Source organism: Bos javanicus, chromosome 7, assembly GCF_032452875.1.
Source record: "Bos javanicus breed banteng chromosome 7, ARS-OSU_banteng_1.0, whole genome shotgun sequence".
NCBI lineage: Eukaryota > Metazoa > Chordata > Mammalia > Artiodactyla > Bovidae > Bos > Bos javanicus.
The window spans coordinates 64,651,724-64,668,497 of NC_083874.1; the positions used below are offsets into that span (position 1 = coordinate 64,651,724).

At 45.3% G+C, this 16,774-nt stretch overlaps 1 protein-coding gene across 2 annotated transcripts in view; it reads left to right on the plus strand.

The window, feature by feature from the left end:
- Window positions 1-16,291, plus strand: part of GRIA1 (glutamate ionotropic receptor AMPA type subunit 1) — a 347,536-nt gene extending 331,245 nt beyond the window's left edge. For both annotated transcript variants that reach the window (XM_061424114.1, XM_061424113.1), the window contains exons 15-16: window positions 5,274-5,408; window positions 13,433-16,291. In XM_061424114.1, the coding sequence (XP_061280098.1) occupies window positions 5,274-5,408; window positions 13,433-13,633 (336 nt within the window). In that variant the 3' untranslated portion in view covers window positions 13,634-16,291. The remainder of the gene's footprint in view (window positions 1-5,273; window positions 5,409-13,432) is intronic.
- The last annotated feature ends 483 nt before the right edge of the window (window positions 16,292-16,774 follow it).

Below are 16,774 nucleotides of genomic sequence, written 5' to 3' on the forward strand. Positions count from 1 at the left end.
ACAAGGATGGGAGGAAAATCCTCAAGACAAAGAGATGCAGAAGGCAGTCCATCTCCCCCAAACCATAGAGACTCTGGGATCCAGCCAAGCATCCTAGAGGGACAGGGCTGCCAGTCCCTGTAAGACTGCACAGGCAATGACCTAGAGAGAACAGGTGACTTCAGGGTCCATCTCCTGGGAGCTATGTGTGCTCCAAGATGACACATCCAACTTACACCAATGACCTAGTGACCCTAAGCCATGCTCCCATCACTGCCCCAGGAGAAGGGACTAGACAGACACAGAGATTTTTCCTTTCAAACGCTGTCTCTGGGGCCATGAGCCAGAAGCAGCTCTGGGGACAGCAAGCTTGAGTTTCCTCTGCCACACAAGAGCCCAGCTCTCCGATGCATAGTCCACACAGACAGCTCACAGTGAAAGGCCCCCTATGTGGACGCCCCCTTGACCCTCCAATGGGTGCCTATGTCTTGGAAAATTCCTCCCACTCTAGAAGAGGCCTCCGCCAGCACTCGGATTCCCCTCCACAACCCACACAAACTCCTTGAGTTCTCTGCTGCAATCTGGTTTCGAGTCAGGATGTTCTGCGGTGCATTGTACAGCAGCCGGTCCCTGAGCACACGCTGCTGAGAAGAGCCGCCCCCACAGCCCTCACTTTCACAGCATTTGCCTTGCCAATTATTAGCACAATGGGCCAATTCTCATCCTGTGTCGCTCTTGGGGAAAATACGCAGGCTAGGGAACTGGCCTAGATTGGAAATGGAACAGCAGACGCTGCCAATTAACATGAGTTCTTTTTTTGCATCCCCTAAAGAGGTTAGTCTCTAGGGAGAACTTATAAATAAAAAACATGATCCCAACAGGCCTTGAGGAACTCCTTAGATGCCTCGCATCTCTGGGGGTTGGGATGAACGTCAAAGGTCACTTGGTCTAACTGTCCAGTGCTTGAATCCCTTAGATGACCTCATCAGCTACCTCCTGAATGCACCCATGTTTGAGGAACTCACCATTCACCATAGCAGGGGGCCATGGATTTGAAAGGTCTTCCTTTAATTCAATCAAATCCACCTTTCATAACTCCCCCACTTTGGTTCCAGCTTGTGAGTGAAGCTAGCCAACCACTCAGTCTCCATTCCCAGGAAATAATCAACTGCTCAGGAAAATGGCTCCTAAGCCAAAAACATAAGTTTTGGAAAAGCACAAGAGAAAGCCTACTAGAGCAGAAAGGCTAACAGTTGGAAGAAGGGCTGGACTATCCTCATGGACACGAAAGGCAAAGTCAGGTTACAGATCCAGTCTGGGATGGATTGCAGGCACCCCTAACACTCCATTTGTACCCACATCAGAAAATCTGTGGAAGGCGGAGGAGAGCAAAAGCTACAGCCTTTACTTCAGAGGAGTTCAAACTCACAGCAGGAAGATAGAAGGAATGGGAGCATCTGCAGAAACTGAAGCTTGGTCCAGATTTAGTAGACTTCATGGAATGAGCATCCCAGTATCCATGGGAGGGACTAGTCTTATGGCCAAAGCCTTGGCTTCTCCTTAGAACTTTCTACTTATGCCATTAAAAAGCATCAAGTCTCTCTGCCTCAGACCTGGTTCAACCCTCCTCATGAAGAATCACGACATCTTCATGTTCCTGGGTGGGATGTTGGCTCAGAAACACAGAGGGCGTCTGGGACAGTCCCCCAATACGTGGGAAGAGCAAGGAAAAATATGAAAAAGAAGAAAATATCACTTGCACATGGGGAAGGCAGCAAATCAAGACAATAGGTTAAGGGGAACAGATGAAGGGGGGAGCTCATCACCATAACAACAAACCCAACAACTCTGAAAGATGGAATTTTGCTTTTCTTTTCGCCTGTCATTCTTCCTGGTACTGTCACTCTCCTTGCTCCTGTTGGAAGACAAGTTGTGAGTTCTTCACTCCCACCAGCAAGCTGCCTGGCTCTGGGAAGTGCAGCTGCTAAGGGATGCGGGGAGAATGGGGTCTCCCAGAGGGGTGCTCGGGAGACTCGGGTTCTGTCCTTCCCTCTCCCCAGTCAAAGTTGGGAAGCGTGTAGCTTGCTCATGAAATGTGAACATGGCTGTTTGTGCACAAAGGAGTGAGAAAGTCCCCTCTGACGTGGAGACAGAGGAATCACAGTTCTGATCCTTAAATAACTGGAAGTTTTGTTTCTGCCCCAGGATACCTCATCATATTCCAACAGACGAAGTCAAAGAAAGTCGGTAAAGGCAACTTGATGGAAGATTATGGCTTGGGTCTCCTCGAAAGAACTAAATTTGGTGCTATCAAAGTCAGTGGCACACCCAAGGGAAATTAGAAACCTTGCCTAAATGTAAACTCCTCAACTACATGAGCCAAGAAGACGCCAACACCCACCAGCCCTTCATTATACACCCTATCACACTGTGCCAAATTTAGATGGTAATGCTTCATCTAAGTTTTCTTTCTGATACTGCTGGTGACTCAGGTGCTCCCTTGATTCCAGAGGTCTTCCCAGGACTGTGTCAACATAAAGAAGGATCCATAGCACTGTGTCCTGCTAGAGGTGGCAGTGCCCATACCATCTGACTGCCCTCTTGGTTTGGTTTGTATGGCATATGTCCCCTCACCAGCACAGACTGCCATCCCCATGGACCAGAGACCTCCCTCAGAAGTGAAGGCTGCTCTCTACCTCCAGATATAAAGACTCAGTCACTGGACCTTCCTCCTTCTGCAGATACACAGACTACGCCTCCTATTCCCACTTCCATATGAAGATCTGACCCTCCTTCCTTACATGATGTATCACAAATGGACAGTCCACCTTCTACAGTCAGGGAGGAAGATGGCTTTTTATGATTTTTTTTGAAGATAGTAACCAAAAAAGGTGCCCACCACTCCCTTATCCTTGAAGATAATCTACAACCAAAGTGAACTTGAAAAGACTATAAAGAAGGAAACAAAAACAGCCTTGGTAACCAGGAGGCAAGATGTACTTCAGCTGCTGAAAGGCTGATCAGCTGGTGAAGTCAACAGCACTCAGTCCTTTCTTCCTAGCCTTCTTGTCTACCACCTCCCCACAGGCCAGTTCCCCATCCACTCCATCCGAGCTTCACTGTCAACCACTCTCTTTCAAGCTGTGAGCTGATAATACAGTAATGTGCCTCCCCACCACACCCCAGGCCTGCCCACACAGGAGAGCTTTGTAGGAACTTCTATAAATCATAAGTCCTCCAAAAACTCTAAAGACTTACTTCCCAGGGGAACTACAAAACTCACAAACACCAAACAGGCAGACATTTTGAGCATTCTGAAAAACCAAGCCAAGTGAGAATTTACTTGTTCAGCCAACTCTTGAACCAAGCCCCAAACTCATTTTTGCATATTTCCCTTGTCAAGCCATGATACCACAGCAGGAGAAATTCTACCCCTCTCAATAATCATTTCCACCACTTCCAAAGCCAGGCTACACCTTGCCAAGTGTAACCATATTCAAGAACCATCTGCTTTAGCAATACAGGAAGCCACCAGAGAAATATGCTTTAGATAATCCAACAGCTCTGCCAGCCAAGGCGGCTTCTGGGGAGAGAAGGGAGGCTGCTATTTGCCAGCTGTGGTCCCCAAGCTCAGCCGAGCTGAATCCTGTACAATGCACCAAGTAGAACTGGGGCAGAGGCCACTGACTTGGTCAATTGCTGACCCCTTTCCACATACCCAGATTCAGAGTAGTCCCTAGGGTACAACAGCTCACCTTCTGCGTGACTCACCAACAACCCCACCTGAAAAAGAACACACAGAGAGATATAAAATCCTACCTAGTGCCACCGACCAACCACGGCTGTGCACCAGTGCCAGAGGAGGCATGCATTTCATTTTAAATTCGATGAGAAATCTAAACCTGAGCAAACAATATCAACCAAGATGTTCAAGCCACCATGGCATCTGGGGATGAGTCTGCTTCCAAGATCTAAAGATGTTTTTTTGCCTGAGTCAAGAATTTAATTGATCCCCCTCTCCCCAAGTCAGCTTCCCTGGTGGCTCAAATGGTAAAGAATCTGCCGCAATGCATGAGTCCCAGAGTGAATCTCTAGCTTGGGAAGATCCCCAGGAGAAGGGAATGGCACCCCACTCCAGTATTCTCGCCTGAGAATCCCATGGACAAAGGAGCCTGGTGGGCGACAGTCTGTGGGGTTGCAAAGAGTTGGACACGACTGAGGTACTAACACAGTCAATCTCCCCAGGTCATTACCTTCCCCCATAACCAGAAGTTTTGTTTGTTTGTTTTCACCAACTAGGAGGATGCTGTCCCTCAGTCCCCAATTCGAATCCCATTAGAAGTGACAGAACTCAGGGATGGTCTCACAAACTGATGTTGCTTCTCAGGCTCCACGAAATGAGCTCTGTCCACTTCCTACTGGACATGGACGCTTGTCCCCAGGACCCTAGGAATTAAGTACCCTGCTCCCCGGTCCTGCCCATTCAGAACTAGTGCAAGATCTTTTAGCCCAGGTAACAGAGATTTCTAAATTCAGCTATCTGAATCTGCCTACGGAGTTTTTCAGCAAGCACCTCCATGAGAAAAATGACTCCAATTAAGCATAATTATTAGGGTTTAATGGAGCCATTTTTCTACCTCAGTGCCTTTTTTCTATTCCAAGCCCCCCAGTTTTCTTTTTCCCTTCACTGGGACTCAGCACAGTAAGTTAAAGGTATACATTGGTTGATATTTATTATACATACAATAACTGTCTTATTAAATTGAAATCAAATGCACATCTAGGAGAAAGTTCACTTTAAGTACCAACTCACAGAAAAATGCTCACAGGCATAAACAATAAGCAAGGCCAGTGTGTTGCTGAGCAACTGAGGGGGTGGGGGGCAGGAATTCGGCTGAAAAGGAAGGGACACAGTTTCCTGAAAAAATGGGGTAAGCTCAGGGGTGCAGATCTTGGTGGAAACTGCCCCGACTTCTTGTGGCATCTCCCACCCTAAAACAGGCACTGGGGAGGATGGGAAATCTAATTATCAACTAAATATAATATAATCAGGGATGCTCAGAGAATTGTCACACACACACACACACACACATGCATACACACAGGCACACATTTTTTTCCTGGGGAATGTTGAGCACTCTGTCAATATATACAAAGCCTTTCCAACTATTATGAATGTTAAAGAGGGTGATGGGGTTGAGTGTATGTGTGTTAAAATGCTGCTGCTTGGTTAGTCTCTAGCCCCCTGGCTCACTGGACTCTTCCCCCTCCCCTCTCCCTCCTCCTCTTCCTAGGACAAGACCAGTGCTCTCAGCCTCAGCAATGTGGCGGGCGTGTTCTACATCCTGATCGGAGGACTTGGACTCGCCATGCTGGTTGCCTTAATTGAGTTCTGCTACAAATCCCGTAGCGAATCCAAGCGGATGAAGGTGGCATCGTCTTCCCAGACCTTTTTCCTAACCTGTTCTGTGATACAGCTGGGTTTCTTGGGAGTCCCTTTTGCTAGAAAGGGTGGGGAGTGATGGGAGGTGGCGGTCAGTTTGAGGCAGGGGATGACAGAGAGCTAGGTTATGAGGAAGGTGGCAGGGAAAGAGGCAGCAGTGAGAGAGGAAGGGAGATGTTGGCATGTGTCAGGGTAAACACGAGGCCTGAGAAAGCAGATGCATCAGCCAGTGATGGGGGGTGAGATGAAAAGGTAGGGGTTGAGTGGACACTCAAGGCAGTGAGAGGCAAGAGTGACTGCCTCACGGTCACTCTTGGCAGTGACTCTCTGAGGTCACGTTAACTGCAGCGTAGCTCCAAAACAGCAGAGGGGGCATCTTCCCTCTGCAAGGTGGATGACCTTGCCATGCCGGGTGAGGTAGGTCTATTCTTGGCCATCATACAATAAGATGGACTTTGGCAGAGAGGTAAGCACATTAACTGATGACCCCAAACCACATCAAATATAGTGAAGGCAGCTAACTCAAAAAGAGAAGAAATATAGAAGTTATGAGAGCTGCCCATAAAAACATGACAAATTCTTGGGAGTGAAAGAAAACAGATCAGTTTTGTGGAGTCCCAAAGTATACAACAAGAACTAATGACTAAAAGTTACAGAGAACAGATGTGAACACAGTAAGTGAGATCTACTTTTCTTTCAGAGCTATCCCAAAATGGGATGGATTGTGTCAGTAAGTAACACATAGCCCATCACTAGAGGCATACATGTAGAGGCTGAATAATTCTTGACAAATGTATAGATTCAAAGTATCCAATGGGAGTCTGGACTAAATGACCATCAAGACCCCTCACTTGTCATCATTTAGCTTCAAAAAGAAAATATTTTGGCAAGGAAATGTTATTCATGTGAGCAACACTATAAGCAAGACATCATGAGGGGGCAGAGAGGACTATGATACTATCTGTAACCTTCAGCATTTTTAACAAAGAAAATCTACTCAGGGACCCAAACTATGGCATAGATAGGAAGACCTATAGGGATATATAGGAGGGAGAAAGTAGAGAAGGCTTCCGGGAAGAACCAGAAATTAAGAGGAAGGACAAGTGGAATTCAAACCAACAGAAGTGGCAAGAAGCACAGTCATTCTGAGCAATGTACCCTAGGCTATTATTTTGACTTGAGTGGACTAACAGGACTCACTGACAGAATCTTCTCTCCCAGAATGTGCCCTAAGAAGCCCTTTTTTCAACATGCAATCGCTCCCAGACTCAGCATACCCACTGTTGGATCACAGCCATAGCCTCCTACCAACCCTTTTCCTGCCTTAGGCACCCACCCTACATATACCTCCAGGTCCCTCTTGGAGAAGACATTGCTGGACATTTGCTTCCCCTGTTTGGAAACTCTGTACTGAGTTCTGTACACAGGGAGTGGGAGTTGAGAGCGGAGGGCCTTCTGTCCTGGCATTCAACATTGCCACATCATAGTTCTAGCCTACTTTCCCCTCCCCAGGCAATCTGCTCTCCTTACATGCTCCATACTCTAGCCACCCACCTCATGCTTTCCATGTGTACCCACCCATGTGCCTTGATGCAAGCCAATGCCTCTCTCTGTCTTCTGTCCCATAATTAGTCGCTCAGTTGCATCCAACTCTTTGCAACCCCATGCACTATAGCCTTCCAGGCTCCTCTGTCCAGGCAAGAATACTAGAGTGGGAAGACATTCTCTTCTCCAGGGGATCTTCCCAACTCAGGGATTGAATCCAGGTCTCCTGCATTGCAGGCAGATTCTTTACCATCTGAGCCACTAGGGAAACCCCAAAGTCAACTTCCCAAGATGTACACATGGAGTAATTAAGGGTCGGTAGTGTGATAGTACTTGGTCAGGGACCTAGGAACACCTCCATCCCACCCTTGACCAGTTCATCCAAGTTCAGGTCCTCTCAGAAAGGACAAAGCACAGCAAAAGTATGGACCTCAGATTCTAAATCCAGTGTAGACCTCCAAGGAGCTTGGCTGGACACAACAAGGTCTCCTAGAACCTGAAGGGCTGTCTTTGCCTATCCTATTCAAAACATAAGTCTAAAGACTCTTATCTTACCCTTCAAAAGTGTAGAAAGGTTACTTCAGAGGCAGTAAGTGGAAAAGGAGAAGACCTAGGTGAGCACAACCTTTACAACCCCCCAAAACCTCCCCCATGGGCCATAACCGAAACCAGGCTCCCAGGATTGGCCTGGTGCTCACTGAGGGAACTTCCCTCAAACACAGCACAGCACGGCTCTGAAGAATGAATGTCTGAGCACAAATCTTGCCTGCTCTGCACATTAACTGAGTCATCCTGAACAAGTTTCAATAGCTCTCTGATCCTTCTTTTCATAAAATGGGGCTAGTGGTAACACTGGGCTGGCCAAAAAGTTCATTTGGGTTTTTCAGTAACATCGTATGGAAAACCTAAACAAACCTTTGGCCAACCCAATATACACCTTATAAAAATTGTTGTGGATTATATGAAAAAGTGGATATAAAGGCTCTGCAAAATGCCTGGGCCATGGTAAGCCCTAAGTAAATAATAATTACTAGAATTATATTATTAACTAGAATTATATTCTTAGTGGCCAGCTACAGCCTCCTTAAGACTTTCATTTCATAGCCCCTACTTACATGTCCTAGGGTTTTTTAAGCCATAGAGATTGTGAGTTTCCTAAGGTAAGAAGCTGTATCTGATTTCTCTTTGGACATCCCACATACATAGGGTAAGCGTTAGTTAGATTAATGTGGGATTGTATCCAAAGAAAATCTCCTGGAGGATAGGGTGAGGCAATGCAAGGAGCTGCTGTTAGGTGAAGCAAACACAACCATCAGAACCACCCAGCCAGGAAGCACACGTATCACCTGATGTGCTTTTGGCCCCATGATGAGATTTGATGAGACCAGACATGCCCAAGCAGGACTGGACTTCCAGCCCTTCCTATGGGATGACCATATCCTACTAATCATGGTCAGTGCCAGGTGGTGGTGCCAGGGTGGCTAACAACAAAGATCCTCTTAAACCTGTATAACATTGACCTTCACCACTGAAGGTCACAGCATGCAAGTAAAGACAAGAATTCTTAAGAAAGTCAACTGAGTCATACCATAACTTCTGGGAGACATTCTCTCCCTTCCCTTTCTAAGGAAGATATCAAATTTCTCAAGAGCCAACATCAGGATCTCTTAGAATCATTAATGCAAGCTGTTCCATCACAATCTTCTATAGTTAATTCCACCGGTTGGCATGACTTCTGCCCAACACAATAAGACTCCTAATAGAATTTTTAATCTTCTACCTACAGAAAAGATACCTTTATGGGCCTTAAGAGTCAACCCAGTCCTTAATTTTCAGAGCTCCATCAACCCCTCTCTTATCCAAAGGAGATAAGTGAACACATTCTGCTTGCCTCTCAGACTTTGCTGCTTTGCAGTTCTCTTTATCATTCTGTACTTTGCCTGCTCCAAAGGCAGATTAGCTCTTTTCAAAAGTGCAGCCTCCACCTTCACACAGAGGACTACATTGACAGTGTTCAAGGCCTTTGGCAAGAACCTTCCCTCTTGTCTCTTCCTTTAACTACAGTATGTGGCCAACTCTTAAGACCTTGAGCCCCTAAACCTAGTTCACAATCAGCCTCCTATTTCTCAACAGTATTTAAGGAGCCCTTCCCCACCCTACATGAAAAAGAGAGGAAAGAGAAGAAGAGAGTGCAGGAAAGGAGAAAGAAAGAAGAAAGGGAGGAAAAAAGGAAAAATACCTTTTTAGTAACTTCCCTGCTCAAAGTATTTATTATACATTTTCATTAACCCTGTGCTTGCAGTTCTACAGATGAAGAAATAGGGGGTCAGAGAAGTTAAGTAGTTTTTCCAATAAACTCAGAGCTGGTGGAACAGGAATGAGATCTCCAATTCGGCTTCTGCAAAGCCTGGGTTCTTGGTACCAGCCAAGTCACTCGTCATCAATTTCTCTCTCCACCCCGACCACAGGGCAATAAGATAATTTTTATCACCTACTAGGTCCCATCAAAACCCCATCCACAGTACACAGACAAATAAGATGCAGTCCTTCTCCTTAGGTTTGTCTGATCTAGTTGTGTGGGCCATCCATGGGACATGATCCTTGGCTTGTGCATTACTGAGACCCTTTCCCCTTTGATGTCATATGAGCGGGACACAGAGCAAGTATCACAGAAACAGTGGGAAGGCACCCTGCAGGCAGTTCTTCTACAGAGACTATGGAGCACCACTGCCTGCTAGGCATCATTCAGCCCTCAGGATCCAGTCAGGAGCAAGCCAGACACAGTTTCTGCTCTCAGGAAACTGAGAGTTTAATTGGCAGACAGAAAATAAGCAAATGTGTAATATATGTTCAATGAGTGTTTGAAGAAAAATGCTCACAGCAGTCAAGTCCCAATCAGGGAATGGGGTCAGGGGCAGGACAAGAGGCTTCCCTGAAACAGTGATGTTGAACAGACTTGAGGCAGAGAAGGAGTTAACCAGGGCACGATGGTTGTCACCAAAGGAGGCACAAGGATCACAGACCCAAAAACCAGAACTCCTGCCCAGACATAAGAGGAAGGCCAGGGAGACTGGGCACAGGAAGACTGATGAGAAAGGAGAGCAAGGAAGATCTGGGGGCTCAGAGAGGGACTTCAGGCAACACTAACATTTTAGCCTAATTGAAACTGTCACACAGTAAAAAAAAATTTTCAAATCTAAGACATATTCCAAACTGAATAAACTCTCAGACACTCTGTACCTCTCCTGTGCCTGGGAAAACAGACAGAAACCTGAGCCTTTAACTGATATTAAGGCTAACCAGGGTCTTTATTATCTACCACATTATTCCCCCCAAAAAAATAATTCCCAGCCGCTCCTACCCCTGGAGGCGCTGACTTTTCATAACTGTAGTGGCTGTGCTGACACAGGTTGTGTGGAAAACGGCCATCAAGGCTTTGCATGTTTCCCTGGAATTAATGAGCAGCTGAGGTACATGGTCAGGCATGGGTGCCGGGGGTCGGGGGGCGGGGGGTAGGAGGTGCATCCTCCACAGCAGGTGGTCCCTCTGACTCGAAGGCATCACCAAGGGCTGAGCTTTTACTAGGGTGTTCTATGATGTGCAGAGGCTGGGCAGACTTTTCTTAGAAAAGCAAGTAGCTGAAAAGTTAGGGTGTCATCACTGATAGATAAATGAGTTTCTGAAGCAGCAACTCCAGGACTTTGAGGCTAGACTTTTCACTCACCCTTTTCTCCCTGAGTATCTGTTTCAGAAACAACTACTTATAAAGATGAACTTGATGAATGGCTGGCATGTCAAGGATGGACAGGGGAGAACCACAGTTCCCAGAGGCAAGGGGAGAGAGGACGTCAGCTTCCAACGTGTTAGCTACCAGGGGGAGGAGGGCCCACAGGCAGGGGCTCATTCACTTTGACCCTAGGTCACAGATAACTGTAACTTGAAGCAAGTCAGTGACAAGTCCTCAATTGCTCTATAAAGTGAAATCAACTAAGACCAGTGTGTTTCCACCTTATTTGCATACTAGAATAACCTAGGGTGGAGGGGGTGGGGGGTTTGAAACTCTAGACATCCAGGCCACACACCACACCTATTCAGTCAGCATCCCTGAGGCAGGTCTCAGACATCAGTGTTTCTTCCTCTGAAACCCCTAGAACCTGCAGCCAAGTTTGAGAACTAGTGAAATGGTCATTTTTAGCAATGCTTCCCACTCCCATTTTGACTCTATTCATTCCTTCTCCTGAGATTAGAAAGGAAACCAGTAAGCAGGTAACCCCCACCATCAACAGGAGTATGGAGTCACTGACCACTGAGAACCCCTCAGCTTTCATGAAAACCAATCCTGAATGACTTGAAGAGTTCTAGCTACATGCCTGGCTTAGTTACCTCAGACTCATAGGCACCAATACTGATTATGCCACTAGCCTTCTCCTTTAAAATAAATATGTCAAGTACCACTGACTTCTTTGGGATATTATGGAAATATGTGAGACCTTTTGAGAAACAAAGCCCAGGGTGATCTGTGTGAACTTTAAACTTTTTGTTTTAATTAAAGGAGTGTGGCAGAGAAAACTCAAAGAACATAGACATCCCAAGCCAATTCATAGAAGGTTCCACACTGCCCCCACACCCAAATAAAAAGTTCTTTTCAACAATGTAAAAGTGAGAACAAGTCACCATGAATTCCTCCTGTTTTCTTTTTACATTTCCCCCATACAGCAGCACAGAGGTGGTGATGTGACCTTGACTTAGAAGAATGCTCTCCAGGTCACACTTCCTCTTCAGTGCAGGCAGAATGTAAATACACCATGTCCAGGAGTTTGAAGAGGAGACAGAACCCATGTGGGTGGAGCATCATATGGGGCAGATCTGTCTGAATCATGGAATTTTTTTTAAAAGAAAAACTATTTTAAAACACTGTCAGAATTACCAATAATAAGAGGATCCTCCCAAAGCATAGTGTAGCAGAAAGAATAACAACTGGGTCAAAACTGCCCTGTTTATGTCCATGAGGCCACAGGAGATTGACTTACTTCTCTGATCACTAGAATCATGCCAATATGCAAAGGGGGAAGCCATCAACTTTTTAAGACTGGCCCTATGTGTTTGGCTTTTCTTAGACATATTCAAAGATATCTACTGGGCCTCTAACGACATGCTGGGCATGCTGGCAGGCAGCTAAGGATTGAGAAGACACAGCCCTTGTCCTTCTCCAGACAGTTAGCTCTCTTAAAGAAGACAGAAGTTACATACCTGAAGCAGAATCATTGCAAGCGAGTGTATAATGTATGAGAACTGGCGAGGATGGGGGGCAGGACATGGTGGGGCAGTCTAAGACAACTTCAAAGAGGTAGGAACAAATTGAGTCTTGAAGGATGGATAGACTGGCCTTACAGAAAGAAACCTCTAAACTCATAGACAATTTTTCATGTTGATTTTCACCAAGAAACTAAGTCCTACCTCAAAATTTCTATGGGTATCTTTTAATAGGAAGTTGGAGGTGACAGGAAAAGGGTTTGGATTTCTGGTCATAAATTTAATTCTCCAAAGGAACTCAGTAAAGAACACTTCCTCTTGTCTAATAGGATATGATTATAATCACAGATTCTGGTCTTGATCATTTTGTCTAACTCATCTCATCTTGGGGTGATCATTGGAGCTCTTTTGACATCTAGAATTCCAACATTCTAGAAGTCACAATCTTTCACAAATCAGCAGTGCCAATCTGATGTGTCAGGGTAGAAGTACAGGTTATACATGCTAATGGGAAGTGGATGACAGATAATGACCTTTGGAATTCATTTTCATTTTTTTAGCACAGGCTTTTTTCCTATTATATTATGCACACCGTATTAGTCAAACAAGTCCTATGTTCTCTTAACACACACTGCTAGAGGTAGGATGACATTTTTTTCCAGAAGTAATCATAAGTAGTTTTAAATTTTCACCCAACAATGATATACCATCAATTTTGTGTAACATTTCAACTCATTTTTTCATGCAGTATAGAACCATTCTCTCTAATACACTTTGACAAACATGGAGATTTCAAAGGTTTAGAGAGATAGCAATGCACAAAGTCACATAGCAAGTTGATGTCAGAATTAGGGCTAAAACTCAAGTTTCCTAAACCCCATTTCCAGAGATTTTCTACTTGGTCATGTTGCTACATTTATTATCATCAATACTACCATGGAACCATCGTACCTTTAGGAATCACAGAAGGTGAAGGATCTTAGCATATCTCGTTAAACTTAGAGAACGTGAGGTCCAGATGGGGAATCAGACAAGTCCACAGCCAGGTAACAGTTCTGTGAGTTCGCAGGAAGTCAGGATTAGCATTACAGATTAGAAAACAAGCTGGGTAGGGAGGAGAGTTGGAGTGACATTTTAAGCCCAGTGTTGACTCATTCTCCTTGTCAGTCATTGCCAAGGACCTGGGGAAGAACCCCCGGTCCTCCTGAAAAGGGTTTCTGTTTGATCCCACAGCAATCCATCAATGAAGCCATACGGACATCGACGCTCCCCCGAAACAGTGGGGCAGGAGCCAGCGGTGCCGGGAGTGGAGAGAACGGCCGGGTAGTCAGCCATGACTTCCCCAAGTCCATGCAATCGATCCCCTGCATGAGCCACAGTTCAGGGATGCCCTTGGGAGCCACTGGATTGTAACTGGAGCAGATGGAGACCCCCTCGGGGAGTATGCCCAGGCTCCCCCAGTTCCATCCCACACCCTTCAGTGCCAAAAACAACAAAATGAAACACAACCGCCACCAACCACCAGGACCACGAGGAGGAGGATTCAACAGATTTTCCTGAAGAATCAAGAAACCATTTTGCGGCCCCTTCTCCTTTTTTGATGTTCTTTTGCCTTTTTCCGTTGGCTAAGTGAGGATGACAAGTAACACTGTACGGCAATAAGGGGAGAATAACCCTGTCACATAGAGCCTGTGTCACTGGAGCACTAATGAGGAAACTGTACTGCTTTCTTTTAATTCAGTTGTTCATGTGTCTTAGTGTGTGCACTATTTTTCTTTCTTACTAATATCCATGGTTTGCAGGTTCTGTTAGATCCCTTCCTTTTCCTTCTTACTCCCAACTCCCTACCCATCCCACTTTAGTTTTCAGATTGGAGATTCAAGATTCGTTCCACCTGACTGGCAAGCAAAAGGAAAACAACAATCTTCAAATGAATTCATCATGGGAGCTCTCCAAATCCCCTCCACACCTCGGCCCCAAGCCATGGATGGAGACCAACATTGCTGGAGGAGTGGGCTGCCTCTCCACACAGGGCACTGCCCAGGCACTGACTCAGTTAAAAACATGTGTGAAGCAACTCAGACCCTGGGTGGCAAAGAAGCTGTAAAGGCAGATGTGCAGTCAGAAGAAGACTCGAAGTTATTGCTGGAGACTCAGATAAAGCTTCCTTGAATGTGTAACAGCCATCTCACAGGCCTTAGGTGGAACAGTATGCTTTGTCATAGAGTCACGCTCAGCCTGGAGGAGTATGTCCTTCTGCTATGCTCAAGCCCAGTGGCATTCTGGTGGCTGAAGGGCAACTGGCCTCCTAAACCAAGTTGAGCCTTGGGAATAGCTGACATCCAGAAAACTCTCATCCCTGATTCTCACTTTTCATTTGATAGTCCTCTGCAGCAACCCCATTGTAGAGTAGACTCTTTCTCCTTGGAGCCTCTGATGTGGGGGAAATGTTATACAAGCTAAATGCAAAAAAAATAAATAAATAAGAAAAAAAAAAAAAGCTGATGGAAGAACTTTGAAGAGGAAGATTCATCCAAGCCCACAAGCAATAGAACTTTCTATAGTGTGCCCTGTCCTAAGAGTGAGAGACCAAGTGTGAAGTTTAGGGTTTTAGTGACCTGGAGAACTTGAGTTTTTATGTCCATGTATGAGTGTTATTTTATCAGGTGGTCAGATGAACTGTCATCTTTGGAAAGTGAAATGCCCAAGGCTGAATGATTTGAAGGATAGGGAGATGGAGTGAGTTGATAACAACACTGGGAGACCTTAAGATCTCTGATCCCAACTTGTAACTTGAAGAGGCCAACCTTCCCCTGGCTAAGACAGAATGAGAACGCTGTAATCCAATGACTAGAATCACTGGATTGTGCCCATAGTGTGAAACTAAAACAAGATTGGAGAAGTGACAGGGTTCATGGAGAGAAGCCTAGGCTGACTACAACTTTGGTTGGGATCTTGGCACCTGGCTTTCTTGGAGATCCCAACTCTCATTCTTGGTGCAGTCAGCTTCCTTCTCTCCAGCACCTCTCTCCTAGGTGCATGACCATCACCTAGAGTGTGCCATGTGTCATCAGCATTTACTGAAAACCGCATTCTGGCTTGTTCCCTCACCCCCCAACTTCTATCCAGTCTTCTCTGCTAGGGATCATCATTAGCAATGGACAAACTAAAAGTTTTGGAGCCTGCCTCCAAGTAGATGCAGCATGACTGGCTTCATATGTGGATTCTCTCCACGGACCCCCACCAGCTGTATGTCTCTTCCTCCTTTCATCAGCCATAGCAAAGAACCATCCCCAAATCAAACGCTCTGCCCTCTCAATTCAAGTGTCGTTCAGTCTCTCATATGTCAATGTGGGCATGGTACGTGAAGCAGGACCCTCGAGAAGGATTGTCACTTTTTGATACTGCCCAGCTGGTGTCTTCCCCATCCATTGTCCTCCCACCAGATTTTCCCTAACCCTTAGCCTACCACTGCAGAATCTGATCTGACCCACCTTTATGGAGTCTGCATTTCAGAGGAGTTCGAAATAACCCTCTACAATCAACATGCTTCAAAAATATTTTGTTTTTGGCCTTGTAAGATGCCTCTTCAGCCACTGAGTTCACCAGTAACATGAGCTGATAGTAACAGATCAGCTATGCTAGAAATGAGTGTGTATGCTATGCAGGGGTCCAAGACTCCAGCAGAAGATGTTTTTCATTGACAGAGGGGTGACGGGGAAAACAAAAGTAAGAAAAAAGTTAACTTGTATTATGTATTTTTACTACACTTTTCTTAAAAATAGAGCAATGGGAAAACTGAAGGAGACTGACATTTTTCTCAACAGGAATCCATACTTAACAGTTCTGGCTTTCATTAAATTTTGCTCTTTGGTACCTGGGCCTTTTATTTAACATCTCTATTTGTTTTAACTCTCTTGGCAGATGTGTGAAAGGATTTTTGCTTGATCAAACACTAAATATTTTTCTTGGTTCCTGTTTTTCTTTCAAATAGACAGGTTTTTTTTTTTTCTTTTGGTATTTGCATAAAATGAAAATATCACCAAGAATTAAATCACTGTGGATCCATTATCTACTTTTCATATTTGTCCATTCCATTTTTGTGCCATTTCTGAAGCCAGAGCACTAAACTATGTTATTTCCTTATTGTTAAGCCTAAGTTCAGTGCATTTTCAATGGTGACCGATACTCCTGACTCAAGAAGAGTTCTTCAAACAAAGTCATTGCACATGAACTAGATCACTGTGGTTTATTCACCCAAATGAGATAACAACAACAAAAAGACAGAATGGTATTGGTTTTCAAGGGTTATGGTTCCAACTGCGTAAGGAGCAGGGTTTAACTTGCAGTGGTCACAACACCTCTAGGGAACTGGATGGTTCACACGGAATGTCTTCCAGACATGCCCCCAGCTGGAGTCCAGGTGTACCTATGATGTGCAGAGTCACAACTGAAACCAAATCTAGATCAGGTTTTTAAAGAGACAGTTGTCCTCAGACCACAAGACCCCTCTTCTTGCCTGAAAGTTATTCTTCCACTCGAGCAAGATGGACT